A 20947-nucleotide genomic window follows, 5' to 3' on the forward strand; every position below is an offset into this window, starting at 1 on the left:
ATCAGAGGAGAGGAGTTATGCCCAAACCTTGCTACTGAAAACAGCAAGGGTTCTTTGTGCCCTGGCCTGGTGCAAGGGACACTGTGCAGAATTGGCCAAGCCAGGCCATGTATAACTTAGGGCAGAATGGCAGCTCGCAGCTGTGGCAGCAAGTGAACACACTGGTACGCAGACACCGGACGGGTACTCTTTATTTTGGGGATAAAAATGCTTATACATTTTGTAGCAACTACTTTTATAATAGACTTTAAAAAAAAAAAAAAAATGTAAAAATAAGCACATATTTTCCTGTTATTACTGTAGGAAAATGCTGCTGTGTGAATGGTTACTGCTTACGAGATAAAATACCACCATAAGATCTCAGCTTTACCAGAAGTATAAGAGGCAGAAAGGGACATCGTTCAAACACACCAAATGCAAAGAGTGTACTTGGCTGCCAAAGATTAAAAGGCACTTGGGGTTATTTAGGGCTAAAAAGCAAAAGCCCCTGGTTTCTTTGGCATTTATATTTAAGCAACTCTTGATTATTTCAGTCCCAAGCCCCCGTGAAGCTGAAGGCTCCTGCCTGAAGATCTGATTCAGCGGTATCACTTTCACAGTACACACTGTAACATGAGTGGGAAAGGGAGGCTGGGTGCGTCAAAAAGCATTAAAACAAAAGAATCAACAACTTCAGCCCAGAAACATGGCCCATGGAATGATTCCTGTCAAGGCCCTGCCTTCATGTACCTTTGAGTCAAAAATCAAAAGAAAATGTATTGTGCTCCTAACTTTACTAGGATAAAAGTATCCCTTGAAATACTATCCATGGTAAAACACACAGTCACTGCTGCTCAGAGAGGGGCAGACTCTGTGTCTTTTGTGGGCAGCAAAATAGTGCTCAAAGATCTCCTTGGAATGCTCATTTGCCAGGATTACCTGGAGAGGTAGAATTCATGCAACTTCTAGGAATTTACACTTCTATCCTTGACTTGTCCAGAGCCCTTCTGGGAAACATGCTCACAAGGCACGGAAGAGATCTGGACGAGAGAAGGAGCAGCTCTGTTGGCCAGTTAACACTCGGGGAAGGCTGGGTTCTAAAATTTAGAGGAAGCTGCAGTGTAATTCTTACTGGTCTTGTGGAGTCCCATAAACAGCAGCCCCACAACTGTGCAGTTCTGATATGTGTCAAAGCAGAGAGCAGAATCTAGGAATCCACCTGCTCGGATGTTTCAGATAATGGTTTCTGAACTATTTGGTCTGCAACTTAATCAACTTCCAGTTGTAGATGAGGTGCAACTACCTACAGCCTGGTAAGGAGACTCAAGCATTCTCGCCTTTCCGTAGAGATGGACAGCGTTGAATGAGGCTGTTCCTATCACCTCCAAAGGCAGAAAAGGGGCAATAGACCCTATCCCTAGGAAAGAGGGTCGCATTAACATAAGTGAATAGAACAAAAGGACAAAAATGCAGCATATATGATTACAACCCAGCCACCTCACGCCAATAGCATAGACATACAACACTGAACCTGCAGGACTAGAGCCAGCCACATTCAAACACACTGGACTCTTAGCTGCGATACTGTGTAATGGGATCAGGAATTTGTGGTATTAGGCCAGGAAAAAACTCCTCATGCTTAAGCTGAGGGTTTCCTAAACTATTGCTCCATTTCCAGGCGGTCATCTCTTCAAGACAAGGTGCCTCTGTGGGCCAGCCCAGGCCCTGGCATTCACTGGACAGTAGTGTGAAGGAGGGGTTTGACCCATCTGGGGGTCACAGCTGAGGTAGACATCTGACCGGGTATTCTGAGGAGGAGGATGCTGTGTAGACTTGCCTGAGGATAATTCGGAGTCTGGCAGCTGGAAGATTCGAGATTGTACTCGCACTCGTGTAGGAGAGGTTTTAGGAGGGAAGAGCTACGTAGCGGGGTTTGGGGCAGGAGGTGGTTCTAGACAGTCGTCCTCATGTAAATGGGGGCATTTTGGTTAATGGACTGGGGGAATTCAGGACCTTTGGGGGAGCCATGGGAGGGGTTCAGCAGGGGGAGGCTAGGCCTGGTATTAGTGGGTGTTAGCTCAGATCACCATCAGGACCAGGCACCTGCACTGGGGGTCGTGGACTAAAAGCAGTTGTGGGGGAAAGGAAGGAATTTTGGATTGTAACAAGGGGTGTCAGAATAGGGTAAAATTACAACATTAGTTTAGGCTGAACATGAGGAAACTCTAACCAGAAGAAGCATGAAGCTGAGCAATTGTCTCCCAAAGGAAGTGGCGGAATAAATTTAAAAGCAGACTGGACAAAGCCTAGAGAATCTCATGTACAGAGCAGTCATGCACTAGGGAACAGCTAGAGGTTGCCCAACAGATTTTCCCTGTAACATGTTTCTCTGATTCTCTACTTAGGGAAGCGTAAAACCGACAGCAATCACATCCTTCCAATGGAAGGCCAACTGTGGGCTCATTAAGACTTTGGAACACTAAATTGCTTCTTCATTTCCATCCCGGATGGCCGTCATTAGTGCTGGAGTCAGCTTTATTACTCAGCTTCCACAGCCATCTGCTCCTCTTCAGGCATAAATCTGCATGCTGCGCCGCTGCTGCTCAGACATACGTGCTGCAGACCCTCGCTGGTTGCTGTTGAGGCTAGGGCTGGTGGCCACATCGGACCAATCGGAGGCAGAGTGTGGGGAGGAGCTTGACCATTGATCAGGTGACTCAGGTGATGGAGTCAGATATGGGTGTTCCCCTTGCAAGTGTCTGTTATGGCTGGGAGTCCTCTCGGTGGTCGAGGAGGAGCAGCTGTGCTGGGATGGGGGAGTGGGGTACTTTCCCACTGAGCTCTGAAACTGGTGATAGGCTGGGAGCATCGTCTGAGCTATCTGTCCATCCTGCTGTGGGATTACTGCCATGGAAAAGGAGGCACTTGGCAACTGAGCGAGATCTGGCACCTGGTACATGGAGCTAAAAGGACCAGCTATATTCTGAGTGCCATTTGATGAAGCCTGCTGGTTTATGCCATCTTTGGGGACCAGCTGGAAAGTCATAATAGGCGGCAGCGACACCCTGGCGACTCCCCCATGCTTCATGTCAGGTTGAACCAGGCCACTCTGCTGAGGCATGCTGGGGTGAGAGTGCACTGCCTGGGGGAGCACGCCAAACATCTCGTTGTACTGGGACTCGTTCATTTCCATATGACTCATCCATTCTGCAGACACATTCGCTGGCCTGAGCCTATCGAGCCCATAGTTCGGAGGGGTGATTCTGTGCCGCGACAGCAGCTGGGTGACAGATGGCAGCCCAGTGCTGGATCCACATCCCAGGGGCTGCAGCTCATGGAGACTGGAGAAGGACATGGTGTGCGCAGCCTGTGCTGACGGGGCAGTGAGCTGCGCGTGTGGTGATGAAGATAAAACCCCCGGCGATGGCATCACGGGAGACGATGTTGGTTCAGATACAAAAGCATGGGGGGATTCCAGGGAATCAACTGGCGAGAGGGTCACTGAGCTCTCAGAAAACTGGCCTTTGCTTTCACTCACAGATTTCTTCCCCCTCCTCTTAGCATCTTTGGAGAGATTTGTGGGCACCAGGCCACCTTTGGCACTTGGTTTTCTTGGCTTCTTGCTCAAGGAAGGATGTTTCAAATTGAGGAAGGATCTATTTGGACCACAAATCATTGGTGAGAGGACTGAGTTCAGCATGATGTCAGGGTGCCCAGAAGGGCTATGGGCCACGTTGTACTCATTCAGAAGTTGCACGATGTCATGGTGCATCCGGTCCTGTGCCACATCTCGGGGAAGGCGATCCATGTGGTCTGTGATGTCTCGATTGGCAAAATGGTCCAACAGGATTTTAGCTGCTTCAAAACTCCCTTCCCGTGCTGCCAGGAACAGCGGTGTCTCCTCCTGAAAGCACAAAGAGGAGACATCTCAACAGCTTTGTGGTTACTGTGGATCTAGGTGAGACAATGTCAATTTAACAATATCAACTGAGCAAGGCACAATAGGAGGAACTGCGAACTGAGACTGTGGAACAGAGCTGGAATACACACCCAAAATTCACTACAATTCCGCTGAAAAAGAATATCCAAGGAACAGAACTAGCCCACATGGCTTCAGCGAACTACGGGAGAAATAAACTCCCTCCAATGGAAATGGAGGCATGGGGAGGGAACCAAGCAAGAATACAATCAGCTAAAGCTTGCACGGGAAAGAACAGAGCACTCAGCTGAAAGAACGGCCCTGTAGTTAGGACACTGGACTGGGAGTGGGGAGACCTGGGAACCAGTCTGTGCCCTGGCTAAGAGGGAGTAAGATGCATGTCTTGAGATCAATACGAGCTGCTGGGTACTTGGCACTTTTGAAGAGTCACTTCACGTCATTCCCTAAATATAGACCTAGAAGCCTAGCTCTAAGCATCTAGTTTTGAAAATCTTGGCTTAGATGATTTCCAGCAGCAGCGTCTGACACTGTCCAGTCGCAAGGCACGGAGCTGGTGGGAGAGGGATTGTGCTGAATGACTGGTGGTGCAGACTGTGTGTGTGAAGTGACAGACCTACAAAGCAGACACAAACTGTACCTTGTTGTCCTGCATGTCTCGGTTGGCTCCATTTTTCAGCAGCACTAGTGTTGCCTCCACATTGTTAACAGCAGCGGCCCAGTGAAGAGCAGATTTCCCTGTGGGGAAATTCAGTCCCTTCAGCAACAAACCACTGAGTGAATAGTTCGAAGTGTGAGACGTGTAATGCAGCATCCCCAGGGGCCAGACGAACCTGGCAACCCACAACACTCCTCCTGGTATGGTCAGCCCTGCAGCCTCTATACTATGCTGTACCTCTGTATGATCACCCGCGAGACACTCCTCTGTCCCCCGATAGCTGCAGAAAGTCCTGGTGGGCCCCCTCCATGACACCCAGAACCACAAGGCACCTCCTAAGAGACTCCATCTTACACCATGCAATGGGACAGCCTCTCCTGGGTGCGCATGTTCCGCACTTGTGAGATATCGTCCACTGTGCAGTGCAGAAAGTCTCAGCACAACCCAGCCTGTGTCACCCCCGCTTGCCTCCATTCATGTCAGGCATCTCTAAACAACCCACCCTGCGGTGGCCAGTCATTCTACAGTTAATCGCCCCATCGAACCCACCTCTGCAGGCTATCCTCTACCCTATTTATTCTGCTAGCTCCAGTGTTATCAACAGCTCATGCTCTAGTCTAGGTTTTAGCGCCTCGTTCCCATTCTATCCCGAAAAACAGCACTGAATACAGAAGCCCCTGTCCCCCAAGTCCCACAATACCATGATCGTCCACTGCATTGACATCTGCCTGACAGTTGAGCAGCTCAGCCACCATTCCTTCCACAGCCAGTCGTGCAGCCAGAATTAGTGGGGTTGTGCCGTCATTCATCCGAGCGTCTAGGTCCGTCACTCTGTTACGGATCAAGATCTGAGGCACAGGAGAAGAGGGATTTTTCAATTCCATTAAGAAACAAGACTGAGAATTAACAAAACACGTAAGAGCAACGTTGTATTCATGTGGCAATATCGGGGCTGAAATACAAGGGCTCAGAATGTGCAAAATAGTAACAAAAAAGGCAAGTGAAAACTGAACAATTACATACAACACAGTGTGCATGCAGAATCCTCTGAGTTACTAATATCTGAAGCAACTGGGCCTACAAAGACTCTTCATCCTTTTAGCCCTTGGCCAATGCATTGCTCACAGTCTGAGAGCAGGAAAGTCATGGACATAGTACATGCCCGCTAAATCTGTCTGGGCAGGCAGGGTGATGTCCTGTGCCCTAATGCCCCCATCTCAGCTAATGCCCACAAAGGGATTCCCCAAATGGCTTACCTGGAAGACACCCTGTGCATCCGCTGCCACGGCTGCATGAAGGGGAGCTCGCCCCATGTTGTCACGTGCGTTAGCATCCGCACCAGCATCGAGTAAGCGCTTTGCCGCATCCGCTCTGGAGTAGCGAGCTGCCAAGTGCAGCGCCATCTCCCCAGTACGGTCTGTTTGGGCCTGCAGGTTGGCACCTTGATAAATCAAGTCTGTTATTATATTTGCTGAAGGATCTTCCATTTCTTCATCTTCATCACTAATCTCGGAGCTGCCCACACGAAGAGATGCCAGCATGAGTGGCGTGCACCCATCTGCAACAGAAGAAGCATTAGAAGGGCAACACTTGCACAGCAACAAAGGAAAGCAGATGGCGCCTGTTCCCAGTGCTACATATCCTCTCCCTCCCTTTGTGCCCAGGGCCAGTGACAATGCCTTCATCCATCTTGGTGTATGCAGATCCATTTTACCTGTTCATATCTGGAAGGCTTGCTTCCCAATTACTGGGCTAGGAGCTTGGTTTCAATGGAAGCGGAGATCCTGCAGAAGCTGATTATTTAGGCCCTGTGCTCACCAAGGAAACTTCCCTGCCCATTACTGTTTCACAGTTAGTAGCTAACCAGGGGTCAGAAAGCAGATATGATGATGTTAAAACAGCATTAAGAAGGGGGTCCAATTCTCAATAAAATTGATGGACAGCCATTTTGGATGGGAAATGAACCAGGCCCTGAGTAAGAGCGTCCTAGAACAGCCCCTGATATTATAGCATACGCATGAAAATCACCTCTGCTGCTGCACTAACCAGGATAAAAGTCACAGCCAGTTTTCTTGTTCCCAGGAATCACTTCAGCGTAGAAGAAATCACATCAGGCATGTAATCTGATGAAAGACCTACACTGACCACTTCAAAGGCCAGCAGAGCACGCTCAGTGCATCTAGCCAACCGGAAATACTAGAGCATAAGGGGAAAGTTTCTTCCTGAACTTAGGTGATCACTTGCTGCTCTAGTTAGGGGACCAATAATAATAGAAAAGATGAAAGTCACGAGGGCTGTTGAGGTCCGGTGACCAAAACTGATCACAGAACTTACTCAAGTGAGGACAAATCAGTAAATTTAAGACCATTACAGTATTTGCTGTATTATTATTACTCTGTCCCTAGCAGACAGCCTAATGTCTTATATACACAGCTGACCTAGGCTGCTTGTTAACTAGATATCTTCTTGTTTGTGCAGATTAATGGTATAAACTCCTGATCATATGTCAGAAGGAAACCCTCCCCCCTTTCTGTGCAGACTATATATTCTCAGGGAGTAGAACTCTGCTCAGTTCTCTCTCAGCAATCTCTGGCACAGATCAGTGCAGTCAGACAGCTACTAAAGGAGCTATTGGATATTTCCAGTATAGCAGTTCATCCTTATCTCTGCTGTGATGGTGCCGGGATTAGCTCCTCTGGGAGTTTTATTGCCTTAACGGACTTCCTGGACTTCCTTTATTTATTGTTCCTTGTCCTACTATTTTCCGATACTGTGACTTCCCTTCCTTCATTTCACGCTATACTCCAAGCGCTGCAAGCCATGAATCTGTCTCTCCAGTCTTTTTACTAGACTGTGTGGTAGCAGGTTTCTCCCCCACCCTTGGCTTTCGCTCAAACATTGTGTAATGTTGCTGATGTCTCTGCATGTTCTGCATCTTTAAGCTGCACAAGGACTAGAAGTATACACTGGTTAAGGCCTGGTTGTTCGAGGCTTGGGAGTTGTACACAGTGTACTGACCTGGCCCTCTGACATTGACATCCAGCCCGTCCACTTCCTGATCTGCCTGCGGTGGTGTAAGGGCTAGAGATGGGGTCCCACAGATGTCAGCTGCCTCTAGGTGTTGCTGTGTCCACTGGCGTTGATCTACCTGCTCCTCTCCTTCAGACAGCAAAGCTTGATCTTCAGCCTGAGCAGGGAAAATAAAGGTTCACTTCAGAAACGAGTCCAATAGCAGCAGACACTTTCCAAGCTGTTTTTTAAAACAAGTGTCTCCATTTACTCAGCTTGGCATTCCTGAAGTTTAAGTTCCCACTGGGCAAGAACTGACCTGGATTTAAAAAGAGATTAGCATTGGCAAAGCTTCTCCTCCCCCCTTTAGGCTCTGGAGGCCTGTACAGGGACGGGCTCTGGCACGAAGTGACTTTGTTCCTGTTCTGGGCTGTAGCTCTTGCCCTGAATTTAAGATTTGTGGTTTGAACATTGTTACTTGTAAGAGGTTTCTAGAGGCACAGGCTAAAGGGGTATTTTGGGGGAGGGCATGTTTCAGAAGTACCAAACCTTACCCCAGGTAGAACAAGCTCAGTCTCACCGTTCAGAAGGCAGCGTTCAATGTCTAGTGTCTCTTACCTTTGCTCTCTTAGGCGCAAGCCCTCCATTGCCTGCCCAGTGCTCGTTGGGACTGGAATCAGTCACATTCCCCTCTGTAGCTTGAACGGACAGATTCCTAAATAAATGGGAGAGCAGGTGTCATGCTGTGGGCTGACCAAGTGATACCGGAATTGCTGGCACTCTGTTTAACTTGTTGCGTGTAGACACGATAGGGAACGTTCCCTTTTAACGACAGGCCATCACCAATAACAGCCAACGAAAACATGGATCATGCAGCGCGGGGGAGGGGAGGCTATCGGGGCGCCAGAGGTATGACACTGGAAGAGAAGGATTCCTGACCAACTTTTATTCGTGTTCTAAATGTGCTGCCTCCCCAGAACTGGACTGCGGGAGGCCCACAGACAGTCCTGTGGCCACAGAACCACTGGAGCACATGGGTGCTGGGGCAGGGCCTTTGAGCTCTGCTCTGCTTGCTAGGGCAGGAAGCATGGCTAGGGAGGCCACACGCTCTAGAATGGAGGTATGGTTGGTAAGCAATCCCTTCTCCCGTCACTACTGCCTCTGCAGAGTTTGCACCGACATCCATGCTGTGGCAGACAGGCTGAGGAGCCCTGCTTGTTAGCCAGTGAATTACACCCTGCCCTCCTGAAACCGGCACCTGTCTGATGCAACAGTGAGAGGAAATTGTGTTGTGAAAGGCAGAACTGAATTCCACGTAGCAACCTGGCCCTAAAGCACAGCGGCCACCTTGCTGGGTGAAAGGAACCGAAGTCCTGATACATCATCTTGCAATTCTGCTGGGAAAGGAGAAGACCAAACTGATGACCTCTGGGCATGGCTCGAAGTGCTGACGATAGCCATGCAAAACCCTGCTCTGAAGCGTCCATAGCCTCTGTTCGCCAGAAGCTGGGAGTGGATCACTTGATGATTACTTGGTCTGTTCATTCCCTCTGAAACACTTGGCATTGGCTACTGTGAGAAGACAGGATACTGGGCTAGATGGGCCATTGGTCTGGCCCAGTCTAGCCGGTCTTATGTTCTTAATAAGGCATGCCATACCGTGAGGACATTCCTGATATTGCTCTGCTCTGTCCTATCAACCCTTCCTCAACACTCTGGGGGGTGAGGAGAAACAGGAGAGGTGGAAATGAACCATTTCCCCCCAGTGTGATTAAAAGCATCTAACACACATGCCTCCTGGCCAGCGCTGAGCACACCTGTGGGAGTTTATTATTCTGATCTGCAGCATGCACCTGGCAAATACCAGACGAGCCACTGTCTGACAATGTGTGCTGCTCCACATCTTTCAGCCTCTGTCTATGGAGGTATTTCATACCTGTTGGGTGTAGAGCAGATGGGGTCACTATCTCCAGTGTACCATGTCTGGACAGAAGGGACTGACCACTTGTCTGTTCAGGTACTACCACAGCCAACAGGTTGGTGGCAACCTGCTCTAGACTATATGAAAGGATTCGAAAGCTAGTCTGATGGGCCTCAGCTCCAGCAGGTTTGGGTGAAGTCTTGACTCCTGCGGTCTCCAGAGAGAATGGACAGTTAGAGAACCTAGATGTGCTCTACATGGGAGGCATCTGTAACCATCTGAAGAACAGACCGAGAGAAGGGGATCCCCTTCATGGCATTCTCTGGCCATAGGAAGTCTGACCTGCTGAGGGGGAAACACTGTCATAGCTAAACTTCAAACACTTTTCCCATCTGATTTAATCACCCTTGCAAGGGGGCATCCATAGTCTTGCATAGCAGATACCAGGGGTGCAGACTTCCATTGAACCTGAGACTGGTAAAGCTTTTTGCCATCTAGCGGGGACCTAGCCAGTGCACTGCCTGGGATGCAATCTCAGGATCTGCCCTGCAGCAAGCAGGCTGGAGACCCGGTGGAATGCAGACTGCCCTTATGAGGGGCAGGATGTAAAGTGAGATGAAATGCAGATTTATCTTTAGCAACTCAGATCTGAAGAGGGTGCAGGTCTCCTGCAGCAGTATGAACTACTTTGCTGTCAGACTGAGCTCTTATGAGCCATGTGCCCAGACATGGATGCTCCTGCAAGAGATGAGTCACAACCACAGCCATGCACCATATGAATACCCTGGGGCTGCAGAGTGCAGAGAAGGACCTTGCACTGGTCATTTCTTGCCCACCAGGAATCTAACATGTTTCCTCCATATTGGGAGGCAAAAGCTAGCATCTTTAAGGCCAAGGGCCAAAAACCAATCTAGCGTTTGTGAACTGGAATTATGCTGCACAGAGAAGCCATGCAGAATGAGACTCTTCTCGGTCATTTGTTCAATTTGGAGAAGTCCAGAATAAGTGTAAAGCTCTGATTTTTTTTGTTGAGTAGAAAATCCTGTCCCTCTGTAAAGCTCTGGCATCAGTTCTGCGGCTCCTATTTTTTACAGAGCCACGTCTGTCTCTTTCAAAAATTCCCCACGAGTGAGCCCTAGAAAGGGATGGAGGGTTGGATATTGGCCTGGCTTCAAACTGCATGAGTACTCAAGTGTGATAATCTCCAAAACCCAAACAAACGGCACCCTGTTCGTCAGCTTGGACAACTGATCTCCAAAGCTGGGTAGGTGAGGAAGGAAAAGGAACTGGGTATTGCAGTACTGGCTCTGGGTCCTTCGACGCACCCTCAGATTTGCTGGCAAGGTGCAGCCCCACCAGCAGCTGGGAAGGTCTTTGCATTCTCCATGGTGTGCCCTCTGATGGCGGCCAACGCTCTAAAGCAGCGGTACTCAACCTTTTTTTCCTGAGTACCACTCAGGTCAGGTACAGTCAGGTCAAGTACCACTTGACCTGACTGTACCTGACCTGAGTACCACTCGGGAAAAAAAAGGGGCTGGGACTTTCAGCGGCGGCGGGGTTTCGCGTCAGCGGCGGGCCGGGACTTTCGGCAGCGGCGGGGTTTTGCAGTGGGCTCCATGGTGGGAACAATGCCCTCCGCCGAAACCCTTTTGCCGTTTCCCCTTTTCGGCAGCAGAGTTTCGCGAGGGTGGGCGGGAGGGCCCTTCCGGCGGCGGCGGATTCAGCGGCGCAGTACGGCTCGCGTACCACCCAGCCTTCTTCGGCGTACCACCGGTGGTACACATACCACCGGTTGAGAGCCGCTGCTCTAAAGCATTGCTGTGACTGGCCCCCAAAGCACCAAAACAAACACTGCCTACAACCGGCTGACTGAAGCCCCGAGCTCTAGCCAGGGAGTTGGCAGCTTTCAGTTCTATAAGAAGTTCTCGACAGTGAAGAGGCCTGAGCCTTCAGAGGCAAGTTCATAGCCTTCACCTGGGCCCCAAAGACCAGAATTTGGGAACATTTCAAGTGGGCTGCAGCCAGAGATCTGGCAGCATCAGATTCAGATGCAGTCCTGAGGGAACGTTTGGGCATCCCCTGACCTTTAGCCCTGGAAATTCCTGTGCCTTAGCCTGTGATGTGCTGGGCCTTGGAGGCAGTTTTTACCAGAGCAAAGTTTTATCTGGCCTGATAACTGTGGGATAAGCCTTTCTTCCAAACATGGCCAAAGGCTACATTTCTCTGTCCCTGGAGTCAAAGAACTTCCCAGCTTCAGAGTTCTCCCTTGTCTGGTAAACCACAAGCAAAGCAGGTTTGGAGTGCTGGCAGCAATGGAGTCTGCCATAAGGAATCCACTTGCCTCAGCACTAGGAGCAGAGGCAGGAACAGCCTCTGTAGCCAGCACCAATGAGCAAGGAGCCTTCTCCTCCCAGCACACCTGCCAATGCAAGGCAGCCACCGTTGCTGAACTCAGGATATGGCAGGGATGCCTCCTTCTTAGCACCCCCAGCAGCAGGCATCACCCCAAACAAAGCAGACTGCAACGTCACTCCCACACTCTCCACACTGGCCTGCAGAGATGGCTAGCCAGGCATGCCGGGAGAGCAGCCAAAGTGACGGTGCCATTAGCATGCTGCCCTATGAACTGAAGGATTGTGACATTAACTGTTGTTTTACATGCTTAACTGAAACGTGCTATGTGGTTGCTACATTAGAGAGGATACAAGAGACGGCCGCCTTGGTAACCACAGCTCTGAGCTTCTTTAGCTTTTACTTGACAATTCTCAACCACAATGTTGCATTGAGAGAACTTCTGTCACTGAAGCCATTGTTTTCTGAATAAGTGCAACAAACATATTCACACAGGAGCATGAGCTGGCACTTGAGATATCCAGCAGATACACACTAATTTGCACGTCTGAATTTGGAGCTGTTTACATAGCACCCCATTGAAATAAATGTAACAAAGGCCCCTGGCGGAGTTATCTGCCAGGATTGAACCCAGGACCTCTGGCTCTAAAAGCACTTGCCTGTACTGCATTAGTTACAAGGCTGGTCCATTAGCTTGGAGACACTAGCAGACTCAAACCTTTCTAGCCTCTGGAGGGGGACCACTGCTGGTATGTACCAGTAAGTTTGACAGACATGTTTTCAGCATCTTGAATCCTTCATTAAAACACACACAGTGGACCATTTATTGACATTTGACTTCCATAGAGTTTCATCATGGATGAATATGGCCCATTATCTGCTCTTATTTCAACAAGCCAGTGGTAGTAGGGTTAATTCAGTGGGAAGTCAAGTAAAGTGAAAGACGAGCATGCGATTTTCAGATATTTCGTTATTTCTACACCACCACTCTTCAAGCTGCATGATTTAAAGCACTCAAGAGTCAGACACAACATCTAGTCCGTCCCCTAGAGGGCAGTGAAAGACTGTAACCTACAATGGGTTTTCTGGTGCTTGAAGTTTAAAGTTATTCATGGACTGGGTCTTCCTTATTTAACGTTATATGACGTATCAAATGAAAGACCATCTGAACTGAACCTTTGGACAGAGAAAGAGCATTAGAGATTTTAGCTTAAAGTGTGAATTTTTTCTGCACAAAGTTTTAAGTTCCATTAATTAGGGATTTGTGCAATACATGGTGGTTTGTTTTGGACTGGTGTGCGCTCCCAAGAACCTAGCATGCATTAGCATAAAGGCTTTCAATGACCCAATCCAGACTTACTTCAGTCCAACTGCATCTTCCCCAACTGGCTCCCTGCGCTTGTGGTCACTGGGGTCCCGGCGTAGAACAAAACCCTCAGGAAGCCAAAGGGAGCCATGCTTGCGCTTTCTCTTTGCCACAAGCACACCCAGTAAAAGGATGAAAAGGACGATCACAGCTGCCACAGCAAGTAGATAAAGCAACTGGGTCTTCTTTGGTAGCCAAGGTTCACCTAAAAATCCCAATTAAAATACAGCAAGGTAAGTGCAGCCTTCAATCTTCCTTTGCTCTTTTTGTACATAGGGTTTTCTTCATGAAGGTAGTGATTTTTCTAAAGGACTCCAGGGCCTTCAGAAATTCAGACTCTGGCTTTGCACAGTAAGTTTTGACCAGTCAGTATATCTACAATGAACACAGCACTTTCATGCTATCATCTACCCTTTGTTACATGTTTTTCAGAGTGCGTATTTTAAAAGGCTGCAGTCTAGGGCTGAAGAAAACAAATTTTGAAGAAGTGCACAGCTTATACATGACAACACGTGTAAGTGTAACACTTTGTGGAGATCCTGAACAAGCTGGATACGGCTTCATGGACAAGATGTTCAATGATATACTCAGTTGCTCTGACAAAGATCCTGTTCTTTTTAAAAAAGGAGCTACTGCTAAACCAAAGATCCTGTTCTTTGTTCAGCTGGCTCAAGATATCCACTCCTAAATCAGGACTAAGATCAGACTTTAAAGTCATAACACTACTAGGTATAAAGAAGTGGTTTCTGGTCCAGTGTTGAATCTTGCAACTATGGCTCAGGTTCTGGTGGAATCTAAAGAAATTCTCTCTTGGAGAGGAGGAAATGTCTGGCAGATTGAATTCTCTTTTTTATAAAGGCACCTATTTGAATCTGCTCAGGGGATTTGGAATGTCTGAATGAGTTCTAACGGACAGTTGAGACTGTCAGAGGTGTGTGATAAATCCCTCACATGGCTCTGCAACTTACCACCTACACGTATGTATTTTACAGCTTGTTTCACACTCCACACTATACATTTAAAAAAATTCATGACACAAGGTGTACCACACATGCACACAATGGCCACCCATATCTGTAATACTGTAGGTCAGCAAATCAGCATGCAATGTCATTACGTCTTTTGCAGGATTCAGGAAGCTATATTTGAACAGAAAGGTGCATGCAGATGTTGAAGTGAAGATCAATAATTAAAACATACCTTTTCATACATTAAATCAAGCATTTACTTCTTTCATGCAGCAGACACTTCCTCTCTCCTCCAACGTTACTTACTTTGCACAGACACGAAGGGGTAGGGCAGCATGCCCTGGATGGCCTGAGCTGCTAAGAGGGCTGCAGCAGTTTCTGTGCTCCTAAAGCACTGGTCTGAATCTTCAACACACTGGCGGTTGTCAATTTCCAGGAACACCTTCGTGCTGCATGAATGGAATTAAAGTGCAGAGGAGTAAGCACAGGACGAGGGAATAGGTCTTTCTAAAAGGTGTTATAATTTAGTCTGTTACACCCTGGCATTAGATTTAGCGATCTCCATAGTTTTAGACTCCTCCCCTAGCAGAACACAGACATATTTTAGGCCACAAATATGGCATACATTTGAACATACATCACACCCATAGTATCTATCAATACAGTCTCAATAGTGATGCACAAAGGAATTCACTCACCCAATGACTTCTTGTTCAAGTTCTCTGGGCTTGCGAATGACCGAGAGCGATCGCCGACTCCGTGATGCTGGCCTCTCCCCGTAGTAGGGGAACACCATGGGCTTTCCCTGGGAGTCCAGCTTTATTCTCAGGTTGGTATGGAGAAGGGATCCTAAAGTCCGCAGGAAACTGCGGGCATCACTGAGTAGCTCGTCAGGGGGCATGAGCACCACAATAATAAGGGTCCCTTCTGCCAGTTTCTCAGCTTTGTCATGAGCACAGTCCAGGCCATCCCAGCCACACTCCTCGCTGTTACAGCCCTGGTCGCAGCGCCTGTCCGCATAGTGATCTGCGCAGTATTTATCATACCTAGGAGAGGGGCGCAGGGTTACAAACAGCAGCACACCTGTGTTTCATTGTACCTCTAGCCTGGGGGCCTGCAGAACAGGATACAAAGCCTTTCCCTGCTAGCTAATTGACTCCCGTCTGGGTTCAGGTTGAGGAAGAAGCTCAGTGGGCTGAGGCATTTTGGTTTCACCTCCGGGAAGCGCTTGCTGTCTGGGTCCAAGTGGGTGGAAGAGGTCTAGCACCTGAGGGTCACCTGGTTCTGTTCAAGGGAGAGAACTGCTTTGTCCAGGCAGCAGCATTACACCCAACACCAGGATCACGCGACCGGTGAGCATGGTGAAGCCCTGGCATGTGCTGCCTGCTATGACTAGAAAGGAGTGCCCTAGGAGGCCACCGTAAGGTCTCAGACATGACACCTGTGCCAAGGATATGCCAAGTTTGTGTGGGGCATGAAGAGATGCCGATGAGCTCATTTTCCCTGGGACCTCAACAAACACTCTGCTCTAGTGTGAAGGGAGGGTGTCTTGTATCTGGGTTTCTTTGGGAGGCAGGAGAGAGGTGCAGATGGTGCAATATGTTCAGTCAGTAGCTTAGCACGTGGCATCATTGATCAGGCTGTGTCACTATGCCACCAAGAACACATCTTCCAACACTTATTTCCAAAGGAAGTTGAAAACCAGATGAAAGAGGGAGAGCTCCTTGATGCGTGGGGCCTAGCAAGAGTGCAGGGAGCATGTGCCCTTCCCAGGGCTGCGGGGAGAGCGGCACAGGCAGCGTTCAAGAGGTTAGAAGCACTAGGGGAGAGCTTTGTGTTAGTGACAGACACCATGGCAGTCAGGATCAGGCCTTACTTGCATATCTTGCTACTATGCTGACACTCGAAGTTGTCGAACAGGCACTCGGGTGTGTTACAGAGCTCGTCGCACTGGCCATTGAAATACTGCCAGCAGCGCAGCGAGGAAGAGCAGTTAGCCCAGGGATCTTCCACCGTCAGGGAGCAGTCACCACCGTCCCACTGGCAGGCATGCGTGTTACAGTCCTCATCACAGTAGCCATCTTTTGCCCTTTCTGCACAGCGCTGGCCCAGGCACCTGAGCGGCTGTTCGCTGGGCTGCACCGAGCGTTCACACTGGCTGCCTTCAGACTGGTCCAGGCACTGGCAGTAGTAATAAGGCGGCTGAGTCCTGGGATGGCAGCTTCCACCATTCTGGCACGGGTCACTGGCACAGCCTGTGCTAGTCTGGCACACCTTGCCAGCCAAGAGCTTTGGGCAGTAGCATTGGGGCCCAGAGGATGTCTGGATGCACTGTTCCCCGTTCTTGCATTTCACTTGCCCACAGGAACTGTGGCTGCCGAACTCACACTTAAACCCAGAATAACCCTAGGAGAAAAGTGGGGTGATCAGACTGATCAGCTGTCTCGGGGCTGGAGTGGTGATTTTGTTAGCTCAAGCACAGGGGTACCCAGACATGAGTTTAACAAGGAGCGCACAGACCCACCCCTATGTCAATTCGCATATCCTTAGCCCTGGGACATGGGGGGCTTTCCTAGATCCAACCACAGACACACTGGTTCCTGAACCCTACAGGACTTTGAGCTATAGCTGGGTGCACCAGTCAGAAAGACCACCAAGAACTGTATCTCTCTGGCCTAACCTTTCAAGTCCATAGTACAGCCTTGAAGCACGGGTGCTATAGTTAGGGTTGCAAGCCAATCTCCATCATAATCCCATTTTTTCACATGATAATTATCAAGAATTTTCACACCTTTGAGGCTGACATTTCCCATGCTTGATCATTGCATGAAGCTGAGTGCATGCTTGGTTCTGGCACACTGGAACACATTTCCTTTAAGCTTTTGCTCCTGAAAACTCAGTGGGATTTTGTGCAAACAAGCGCTCAACAGGGCCAATGGAGTAGCCAAAGACCTAACCTGAAACACCTACATTTCTCTTTAGAGTTGGCTAAGCTTTCTCAAAAGGATACTGCTAGGGTTGGCAATGGCAAATTTCAGCTCACTGTGTATGACACTCCAAAGGAACTGACTGGCTGCCCTCATATGCTCGGTAGGGAGGCACACGAACACAAGTGCAGCTCTAATGGACACAGCTTCCCAGGAAGTTCAGAGGGGTGCACACTTCCTCCACAGCAGGGATCAGTGCAGGCCATACTCAAAGAATAAACAGTTTGATGGAGGCTTTGAGGATCTTTGCTCTGCTCACAAGCAGAAGCTACCCGACAGGGCTCACCTACCAGCCGCCACTGGAACTTACTGTTCAAGAGAGAAAGAAAAGGTGGGACTGTTTGGGCTACACAGTGCAGTTTACGGGCACGACACTTACTGGAGGACATTGGCAGATGAACCCATCGGGCACCTTACTGGCAACAGCACAAGTGCCTCCATTCTGACAAGGCTTCTGGGGACACACATCTATCACCATCTCACAGCGGCGACCTGAGAAGCAGACACACAAGGGAAGAGAAGGGAATGAGTTATCAAGCCAAAGTTAAAATCAAATGGCTGCTCAACGGTCCTTTTATTTTTCAAGAAGAGACACTGACAATAGATCCTCCAATTCACTCTGTGACACTAAGCATTCCCAAACCCTGGCAAGAGGGGACGGAGCTGCAGAACTCCCGTTGGATGGCATCTAATGGCAGCCGTAGGCTGGGTATGACGTGGAGAACAGGGGGGCGAGGAGTGCTGCATTCCCCTCTGGAGGCGGGTCAGCAGGAGAGCCAAGTGCTGACTTACTCCACAGAGGCTGGTCACTAAGGTGAGTGAAAGCTGAATGTCTCCTCAGAAGCCAGTTGGTGGATGTACGTTCCCTCAGAGGCATGGAGAGAGCTGACCATACCCCAGATCTCAGTCAGCACTTGTGGTGGTACACAAGAGCTTACTCTCACTGGAGCTTTGACATTGAGTGCACCCTCAATACCTGGTCAACAGGCAAGGGGTGAGTGACCCTCAGGGCCTAACTGCCAAGGAGTGGAGAGGATGACAACGGGCACCCAAAGCATGGTTTGAAGAGAGTTGGGTGTAAGGCTGACCCCTCGGTGATGCCGGCTGGGTCAGGGCTTAGTGCTGCATGCCAGACAAAGGGGGCGGGTGGAAGGGAAGGCGAGGGAGCAATACAGTTCCAAATCGGGCAAGTATGAGATCAATTCGGAGCCCCGACTGCTGACTTCCCCCATGGAATCTGGCCGCTGGCAGGTGTTGGGAGAAGTACCAAATGCCTGACCTAGGAGAGTAGCTAAAGAGTGCTGTCAGAACCTGGCAACAGAGTGTACTGGGGTGGGAAGGGTATCAGATCCCTTTGGAGCCCACTCAACTCAGCATGGGGAGAGGGTACCTAAATCTTCCTTGGACCCTGGTCAATCCAGTGCTGCATGTGTGAGGTGCTGGTATTCACAGAGGGGGCTACTGAACTTCGTTGCAAGATTAAATCTATCTGAAGTTCTTCCTTACGGGTGGCCAATGTATTCACTGCTCTTTCCTGTGGTGCACATTGGCAATCTAGTTCATGCATGCACCTGCTGCTCTGCCAACCAGGCACTGTGCGCACACAGACCTGGGTACTTTGTAGAGTTTTTGCAGGCTAGCATAGCTAGATGTGAGAAAGAACAAATATATGCAATGATGTGCAACTGGGGAGACACCCAAGGACTGGAGGAAAGCAGCTGTATTACTGGTTTTCAAAAGGATGACGGCGCCAGTTACAAAACCCTGAGTCTAACTGTGACCCTCCATATAACAAATATTAATAGAAGCTCTTAAATATCTCAGGCCAATAATGGGTGCACAAAAAGTGAGAAGGGAGCTGGGAGTCATAGCTAGAGCTCCAGTTGCCTCACAGCACCCTACACTAAAGGTGGTAAGGGCACCCAGCCTACCCCTTCTCACAACAGAGCTAATGGGATGGGCTGGAGGAGCCCAGTTGTACTATGCTAATGGATGGTGTGGCAGGCATGATCCCCCATGTGCCTGGGATTTCCACGAGGGACCATACCCCCAAGGCAGAGTCACTCCCAGAATTCCTCCTGCACCCCCCTCTCCCCCCATCACAATCTCACTGAGCCCCTTGATGGTAACCGAGCCTTGAGCAATAGGCAGCATGAGTGTGTAACGGGAATGTCAGCAGCCAAACTGGATTGCTTTTGACAAATAGAAAATTAGCGCATAAAGGAATTGCTATACACAATTTATTTGGATTTCAAGAAAGCATTTGGTTGCCTTGCCTCAAAATCTTACCTGGATTGGTAACTGGCTAAACTGACCATAAAAAGGGTCTGACGGGATACAGCAGAATTCAAAATTAAATAAAACCAATCTCAGCAGTCTGAGTATTCCAGGAGTGAAATAACACATTAACTAAGTTTACTGATGGCAATAAGTTGGGAGGAGTTGCAAACATCAGTGAGGAAGGAGAAACATAGGGAGACTGGAAAAAAGACAGAAATTAAAGTGAGATTCAAGCTGAAAAATGGGAAGCCAGTACATCTGGGGAATGCTGTTTGTTCTTTGGTTTCGAACATCATCATGACATCACGGTTGGGTTTCTGTCAACACGCGAACGGCTGACCAGGCCCATTTGAACTCTGAACTGTCTGTGGCACACGGAGCAAGAGATTCCGCTATGGGTTGCTTGATTAACAGCAGACATGTTGCTGTTATGAGATTTATGCTGCTGGCCCTTCTGCTCCGCCTCAGTAGTTCTCCTCCGCTCACAGACGGTAGCTCCAATATGGATGCGGCTTCGCCAGGTAGAACGATCGTGAACGAGATCGCCCCAAAACGCTGGGTCAATGTTGAAATGCCCCTAAGACAACTTAAGGCAGTCCTTAAAATATTTCTTCTGGCCTCCCTGAGGGTGCTTTCCCTCCTTTATTGCTCTGTAAAAGATCTTCTTTGGCAGTCGCTCATCTGACATTTTGGTGACACGGCCTGCCTATTTCATCTGTGATTTCATCAGTAGAATGTGGCTACTTTGAATGCCTGTCCGTAGGAGAACCTCAGTACCTGGAACCTTGCCTTGACATCTTATCCTCATCGGTTTCCTCAGACAGCCCATGAGAAAGTGATTCAGCTTCATAAGATGGCATCTATACACTGGTTTCACATACATACATCAGAGTTGGCAACACAATGGCTTCGTAGACCTTTAGTTATGTTTGTTGACTAATGCCTCTGTGCTCCCACACATTTGCTCATAGCCTGCCAAAGGCGACACTTGCTTTGGCAATTCTGGCATGGGTTTCATCGTTGATGTGACCGGCACATGACAGTGTACCGTCAAGGTAGGTGAACTTGTCCACTGCCTGGAGGGTTTGGCCGTTCACTGTGATAGTAGGTTCTATGTATGGCTTTCCTGGTGCAGGATGGTCCATCACTTCTGTCTTCTTGATGTTGATTGTGAGACCAAAATTGTCACAAGATGAAGAGAAATAGTCCATACTCCGCAGCATGTCAGACTCAGAACTGGCATTCAAGGAACAGTCACCAGCAAACAGAAGACCACAAACAGTCACTTCCTGTATAGTCATAGCAGAGAACATCATACTGAAGAGGGTTGCAGCCAACACACAGCCTCGCTTGACTCCACTGGTGACTGGGAATGGTTCAGATGACTCACCGTCATAGACAATGCAAGTGAGCACTCCATCATGGAATTGCTGAACCACAATGATGAATTTCTCCGGGCAACTGAATTTTGCCATGATCTTCCAAAGGCC

The 20947-nt window shown here is 49.0% G+C and overlaps 1 protein-coding gene across 1 annotated transcript in view; it reads right to left on the reverse strand.

The window, feature by feature from the left end:
- Positions 1-175: 175 nt before the first annotated feature.
- Positions 176-20947, reverse strand: part of NOTCH2 (notch receptor 2) — a 133072-nt gene continuing 112300 nt past the window's right edge. The window contains exons 24-34 of the mRNA XM_067536366.1: positions 17557-17669; positions 16067-16596; positions 14889-15236; positions 14497-14639; positions 13217-13427; positions 8202-8298; positions 7593-7761; positions 5831-6132; positions 5275-5422; positions 4557-4654; positions 176-3883 (exon numbers count right to left, since the gene is read on the reverse strand). Coding sequence (XP_067392467.1) covers positions 2549-3883; positions 4557-4654; positions 5275-5422; positions 5831-6132; positions 7593-7761; positions 8202-8298; positions 13217-13427; positions 14497-14639; positions 14889-15236; positions 16067-16596; positions 17557-17669 — 3494 coding nt within the window. The 3' untranslated portion in view covers positions 176-2548. The remainder of the gene's footprint in view (positions 3884-4556; positions 4655-5274; positions 5423-5830; positions 6133-7592; positions 7762-8201; positions 8299-13216; positions 13428-14496; positions 14640-14888; positions 15237-16066; positions 16597-17556; positions 17670-20947) is intronic.

The sequence above is a fragment of the Emydura macquarii genome, unplaced genomic scaffold, assembly GCF_026122565.2.
Source record: "Emydura macquarii macquarii isolate MOO-44397 ecotype Brisbane River unplaced genomic scaffold, CSIRO-AGI_Emac_v2 contig_3534, whole genome shotgun sequence".
In the NCBI taxonomy this organism is placed as follows: domain Eukaryota; kingdom Metazoa; phylum Chordata; order Testudines; family Chelidae; genus Emydura; species Emydura macquarii.